General features: G+C 51.4%; 1 protein-coding gene across 1 annotated transcript in view; it reads left to right on the forward strand.

Moving 5' to 3' along the window:
* The first annotated feature begins 6360 nt into the window (after positions 1-6360).
* The window catches only part of leprotl1 (leptin receptor overlapping transcript like 1), a 120894-nt gene continuing 119788 nt past the window's right edge, over positions 6361-7466 (forward strand). Inside the window, exon 1 of the mRNA XM_060846411.1 lies at positions 6361-6451. Coding sequence (XP_060702394.1) covers positions 6436-6451 — 16 coding nt within the window. The 5' untranslated portion in view covers positions 6361-6435. The remainder of the gene's footprint in view (positions 6452-7466) is intronic.

Consider the following 7466-nt stretch of genomic DNA (forward strand, 5'->3'; position numbering starts at 1 on the left):
GCGCACTCCTGCGGCCGACCGCACAATGCGATGACGCAGAATTACGTCAGACACCGCGCGGGGCCCTGTCGACGTCAACACGGGGTAGGCCACGCCCATTACTCTGCACAGAATCTGACCCCAACCTTAGACCCACCCACTGACCCCAAACCCACCCATTGAACCCAACCTTAAACCTTCTCACTGACCCCCAACCCAACAACTGACCCCAACCTTACACCCTACCACTGACCCCAACCTTAGACCTTCTCACTGACCCCAAACCCACCCACTGACCCCAACCTTAGACCTTCTCACTGACCCCAAACCCACCCACTGACCCCAATCCTTAAACCTTCCCACTGACCCCAAACCCACCCACTGACCCCAACCTTAAACCTTCTCACTGACCCCAAACCCACCCACTGACCCCAACCTTAAACCTTCTCACTGACCCCCAAACCCACCCACTGACCCCAACCTTAAACCTTCTCACTGACCCCCAAACCCACCCACTGACCCCAACCTTAAACCTTCCCACTGACCCCCAAACCCACCCACTGACCCCAACCTTAAACCTTCTCACTGACCCCCAAACCCACCCACTGACCCCAACCTTAAACCTTCTCACTGACCCCAAACCCACCCACTGACCCCAACCTTAAACCTTCTCACTGACCCCCAAACCCACCCACTGACCCTAACCTTAAACCTTCTCACTGACCCCCAAACCCACCCACTGACCCCAACCTTAAACCTTCTCACTGACCCCCAAACCCACCCACTGACCCCCAAACCCACCCACTGACCCCAACCTTAAACCTTCTCACTGACCCCAAACCCACCCACTGACCCCAACCTTAAACCTTCTCACTGACCCCCAAACCCACCCACTGACCCTAACCTTAAACCTTCTCACTGACCCCCAAACCCACCCACTGACCCCAACCTTAAACCTTCTCACTGACCCCTTCCATCCACTGACACCAACCTTATACTCTGCCACTGGCCCCAACCTTAAACCTTCTCACTGACCCCAAACCTACCCACTGACCCCAAACTTAGACCCACCCACTGAACCCACCTTAGACCCTGCCACTGATGCCAACTTAGATCTTCCCACTGACCCCAATCTTAGACCCACCCATTGACCCCAACCTTAGACCCACCCACTGACCCCAACCTTAGACCCTGCCACTGAAGCCGACCTTAGACCTTCTCATTGACCCCAACTTTATACTTTCCCATTGACCCCAACCTTAAACTTTCCCACTGACCCCAAACCCACCCACTGACCCCAACCTTAGACCTTCCCACTGACGAGGAGAAAGTGAGGACTGCAGATGCTGGAGATCAGAGTTGAGAGTGCAGTGCTAGAAAAGCACAGTAGGTCAGGCAGCATCCGATTAACAGGAGAATCGACATATCCGGCATAAACCGTTCATCAAGAATGAAGGGCTTAAGCCCAAAATGTCGATTCCCCTGCCCTCGGATTCTGCCTGACTGCCTGTGCTTTTCCAACATCACACTCCTGACCACCTTCCCACTGTCCCCAACCTTAGACCCATCCACTGACCCCAACTCCACCCACCGACTGACCCCAACCTTACACCCACCCACCCACCTACCTATCCATACCCCACCTGAACAGACCCCATCCCACGCCCTGACCCCAACCTTAGACCCGCTCACTGACCCCACCTCCACTAACCTCACCCAATGATCTCAACCTTAGACCCAACCACTGATACCACCCCCCAACCCAATGTTAGACCCACTCACTGACCCCATCCCCACCCATTGACCCCATCCCCACCCATTGACCCAACACCTAACCCCAACCTTAGACCCACCGACTGACCCCAAACTTCGACCCACCCATGGAAGCCACGCCCATCCATAACCCCAACCTTTCATGCAAGCCCTAGCCCGACCTTAGTCCCACCTACTGACCCCAACCTTGGACACACTGACTAACCCTACACCCACCCTTAAACTTAGACCCAACCACTAACCACACCCCTACCCCTACTCCTACCCACTCACACCCCCATTCCCACCCACTAATCCTATCCATTAATCTCACCCTGTCACCTACTTATTAAGCCTATCCCCACACCCACCTACCCATTTACTTAAATTCAACCCCACCCACTAATCCCATTCCCATTACCTCCATCCCCATTCTCATCCCTTAACCCCAACCTCTCCCCACACATACCCAAGCCCACCCCCATCCTCACCTCATTACCCCCCTCTCTCCACCCACACACCCCCAAACCCAATCACACCCTATTCCCACACATGCCTTTAAACCCCCAAACCCACCCCCATTCTCACCTCCTTAACTCCCAACATCTCCCCATGCACCTACACACCCCAAACCCCACCCCTATTCTCACCCCCTTAGCTCCCAACTCCTCCCATACTCCCAAACCCAGTCCCCTACCCCATCCCATTCCCACCTTTTCAACCCCCAAACCCTTTCCACCTCCCCCCCACCTCTGAACTCAATCCTCTAACCCCACCCCCCCCAACCCAACCCTCTAACCCATTTTATTGCTGGCTGCCAACAGATTGCAGCATCTAAGCTAGGGTGAGCTGGAGGTAGCCAAGTTACAGCAGGAAAGCATCTACATTGTACATTAGGAAGTAGTCTGATAACTTGTGACTTAGGTCATCACGTGTAATTTTACTGCGGTCTTATGACTCTTAGGTCATTGAGCAGACTGCTGACTAGGCACAACTATTGAGTCCTCATATTGATCAAGATACTGTTTGATTGCTCAATGTTATTCTTCCTTTAAATAGTGGTGAAGCATATTCTGTTAAGTATTATGTTGGAGTTGTTTCTTGCAGGTTATTTAAAAAATGTAAAATTCTGGTTTTTGTTTGAGTTTCTTAAGGGTTCAGAAAGGTTACAAGTAGACCCAGGTATTGCAGCATTGAGATCATTTTATTTATTCATACTGCTAAACTTTATTGATTGATTGATTTAATTTTTTTGAAGATCGAAAAACTAAAATATATTCAACAAGGTAGAGGGGTGTAAAGGGAAAATTTCAGATTATGTGACCCAGGCAGACAAAGTTGTGGCCTTATTTAGGAATGGGAAGTGGAAATGTATGAGAAATCAGGTATAGAGTTGAGGGAGAGAGGAACTTGTGCCACTGTTGGAGCTTAAAGGTCAGGAGAGATAAGTCACAGATTTTTAAACTATTTGTTGCCATTGTTACAAAGGCTGACATTTATTCCCTATCTCTACTAATCCAGGAAACTTTTGAGTAAAAAATGAGGTCTGCAGATGCTAGAGATCACAGCTGCAAATGTGTTGCTGGTCAAAGCACAGCAGGCCAGGCAGCATCTCAGGAATAGAGAATTCGACGTTTCGAGCATAAGCAACACATTTGCAGCAGGAAACTTTTGACACAATCTTTGAAATAAAACCACATTTAACACAATAAGTCACCCCAAGATGCTTCTTCATTGAAGTATTATAAAACAAAATATAATCGAGTCACATTGGGAGATATTACGCTAAAATGAGCAAAGGTTTAAGCAAAGAAGTAGATTTGAAAAAAATTGTCTTGAATGAATTAAGGGAGGCAAAGAGGTGTATGAACAGTATTTCCGAAGTTAGGGCCTACATAATTAAAGTTACAGCCACCCATGGTGGGGAAATCAAAATCAGGAATGCTCAGAAAACCAAAATTAGATAAGCACAGAAATGTCAGAGGGCTGGAGAAGATTACAGCAATAGGGATGGTGGAGGCCATGCAGGAATTTCAAAACAAGGATGATAATTTTGAAATCAAGATGTTGCTTTCTTTCAGTACTTGTTTATAGCTTGAAGTGATGGCAGATTTGAAGGTTAGAAAGCAACTGACTGTTTAAAAATTAAATACAATAACACATGCTTCTACATGGGATTTAAATTCATTTTCTTGGTTCAAAGGCAGGACACTACCACTCTGCCACAACAGCCCTTAATTCCTCAAACTTGAGTCTGAGGCTCAACTATCTTCAGCTCCTTCATGAACAACTGTCCTTCCATGTTAAGATCAAAAATGGTTGTTTGTACTGAAGATTGCACAATATGCATCATCAAGCATTAAAGTCCCACCTTGTCAATCTTCTGAGGCACGGTGACCCTCAATTTAAATTCACCATGAGTCATCTCTCTCATAAGAGAAAGTGAGGACAGCATGTGAACAAATGCAACAACACCTGCGCAACATTTAGGCTTAAGCTGATAAGTGGTAAGCAACATTCAAACCATCTAAGTACATGGCAATTACTTTGTCCAACTAGACAGAATCTAACCATCTCCTTTAGATATTCAGTAGTATTACCATTAACATTCACCTGTTCCAGCAAAATAAATACTGTGGCTACAATGTCAGATTAAAGCTGAGTAATACTGCATGGCTAATCAACTTTCTTACTCCCAAAGTCTGTCTATCATCTACAAGGCAGGAGTATGATGGATTCTCCCCACTTGCCTAGAAATGTGCAGCTTCAACAAGGTGGCAAGGTGGCACACTGGTTAGCACTGCTGCCTCTCAATGCCAGAGACCCCTCAGGCAACTGTCTGTGTGGAGTTTGCACATCCTTCCCGTGTCTGTGTGGATTTCCTCCGGGTGCTCGTTTCCTCCCACAGTCCAAAGATGTGCAGGTTAGGTGAATTGGCCATGCTAAATTGCCTGTAGTGTTAGGTGTAGGGGAATGAGTCTGGGTGGGTTGCTCTTCAGAAGGTCGGTGTGGACATGTTGGGCAGAAGGGTCTGTTTCCACACTGTAGGGAATCTTTTGTGGGCGGCACAGTGGTTAGCACTGCTGCCTCACAGCGCCAGAGACCCGGGTTCAATTCCCGACTCAGGTGACTGACTGTGTGGAGTTTGCACATTCTCCCCGTGTCTGTGTGGGTTTCCTTCGGGTGCTCCGGTTTCCTCCCACAGTCCAAAGATGTGCAAGTCAGGTGAATTGGCCATGTTAAATTGCCCGTAGCGTTAGGTGAACGGGTAAATGTAGGGGTAGGGGTATGGGTGGGTTGCGCTTCGGTGGGTCGGTGTGGACTTGTTGGGCCGAAGGGCCTGTTTCCACACTGTAAGTAATCTAATCTAATCTAAACAACACTCAAGCAGCCTGACACCATCCAGGACAAACTAGCACACTTAATTGGGACCACATCCACAAAAACTCATTCCCTCCACCACCAATGCTCAGGAGCACTTTGTACCATCATAAAGATCGTTCCTTATTAGACTCATTCTTCACCTAAGGCATAGTGATTATCAGGTTAAACTCACCACCCAATGACTCTTTCTAATTAGAGAACAGTCTTATGCTCCTCTGTGAATATGGCGACTTGGCCTTTGCTGTATGGTGAGTTCGGTTGGCTGGACAGCTACTTTGAGATACAGAGTGACACCAACAGTGACCATTAAAGTCCCGCCTTGTCAATCTTCTGAGGTACAGTGGCCCTCAATTTAAACTCACCCCATGAGTCATCTCTCTCATAAGAGAAAGCGAGGACGACAGATGCTGGAGATCAGAGTCGAGAGTGTGGAGCTGGAAAAGCACAGCAGGTCAGGCAACAACTGAGGAACAGGAGAATCGACATTTCGGGCAAAATTCCTTCATGAGGAATGCTAACAGATTATCCTGTCCCTTGGATGCTGCCTGACTGGCTGAGCTTTTTCAGCACCACACTTTCGACACTCTCATAAGAGAGGAGCCTCACAGTCCTCTGGAATTATGGCAACTTTACGTTTACCATTTACAAGATGCAAAAGTGTAGAAATTCACCATGGCTGGTATAATTGCAATATTTAAGAGGCGTTTGGATGGGTATATGAATAGGAAGGGTTTGGAGGGATATTGGCCGGGTGGTGGCAGTTGGGACTAGATTGGGTTGGGATATCTGGTCGGGATGGACGGGTTGGACTGAAGGGTCTGTTTCCGTGCTGCACACCTTTATGGCTCTTCGGACAGCACGTGTTAAACCCACAGCCACTTCCTCTGGAAAGAAGGGCAGCAGTTACAATGGGAGCCCCACCACCTGTAAGTTCCACTCCAAGTTGCACACCACCCTGACTTGGAAATGTATCACGGTTCCCACAGTGTTACTGGGTCAAACCCCCCGGACCTCCCTCCATAAGATGTAACTACAGAAAGTGGTTCAAGAGGGCAGCCCATCACCACCTTCTCAAGAACAACAAGGTAATAAATGCTGACACCCCACACTGAGTGAGTGAGTGAGTGAGTGGGAATGGGGTTCCATCTGTAACACTGGGGACAATGAGGCAAGGGAACACAGCAACAGGCTGCGCGCGCAACCTCCCGATGATGGGCGGGGCAGGGTTGGGGGCGCACGATGACGTCACATCCCGTGCCAGAGACCCTTGCGTGACCTTTGGCCCGGCGGTTGAAGGCGGTTTGTTGATCGGTTGGTGCCATGGCGGGGATTAAAGGTGAGGGAGCGGAGCGGAGAGAGTCACCATCAGCTTCACCGCCGCCGCCGCCGCCGCGGGACCCGGCTGGAGGAGGGGAACCTGCGGTCGGGGGAGGGGGATCGGTCTGCAGCCCCGGGAAGGGGGAGGCGAGGCCTTTTGTTACCTCAGACCACCCCCCATCACACCGACCCCCCTCCATCACACCGACCCCCCTCCATCACACCGACCCCCCCTCCATCACACCGACCCCCCATCACACCGACCCCCCCTTCCATCACACCGACCCCCCTCCATCACACCGACCCCCCCATCACACCGACCCCCCCATCACACCGACCCCCCCATCACACCGACCCCCCTCCATCACACCGACGCCCCCCCATCACACCGACCCCCCTCCCCCATCACACCGACCCCCCTCCCCCATCACACCGACCCCCTCCATCACACCGACCCCCCTCCCCCATCACACCGACCCCCTCCATCACACCGACCCCCCTCCCCCATCACACCGACCCCCCCTCCATCACACCAACCCCCCCTCCATCACACCGACCCCCCCTCCATCACACCGACCCCTTCCATCACACCGACCCCCCCCTCCATCACACCGACCCCCCCCATCACACCGACCCCCCCATCACACCGACCCCCTCCATCACACCGACCCCCCCCTCCATCACACTGACCCCCCTCCATCACACTGACCCCCCTCCATCACACCGACCCCCCTCCATCACACCGACCCCCCCCTCCATCACACTGACCCCCCTCCATCACACCGACCCCCCATCACACCGACCCCCCCTCCATCACACTGACCCCCCCTTCCATCACACAGACCCCCCTCCATCACACCGACCCCCCCTCCATCACACCGACCCCCCATCACACCGACCCCACCTCCATCACACCGACCCCCCTCCATCACACCGACCCCCCCATCACACCGACCCCCCATCACACCGACCCCCCCCATCACACCGACCCCACTCCATCACACAGACCCGCCCTCCATCACACCGACCCCCCC

The sequence above is a fragment of the Hemiscyllium ocellatum genome, chromosome 2 (genome assembly GCF_020745735.1).
Source record: "Hemiscyllium ocellatum isolate sHemOce1 chromosome 2, sHemOce1.pat.X.cur, whole genome shotgun sequence".
In the NCBI taxonomy this organism is placed as follows: domain Eukaryota; kingdom Metazoa; phylum Chordata; class Chondrichthyes; order Orectolobiformes; family Hemiscylliidae; genus Hemiscyllium; species Hemiscyllium ocellatum.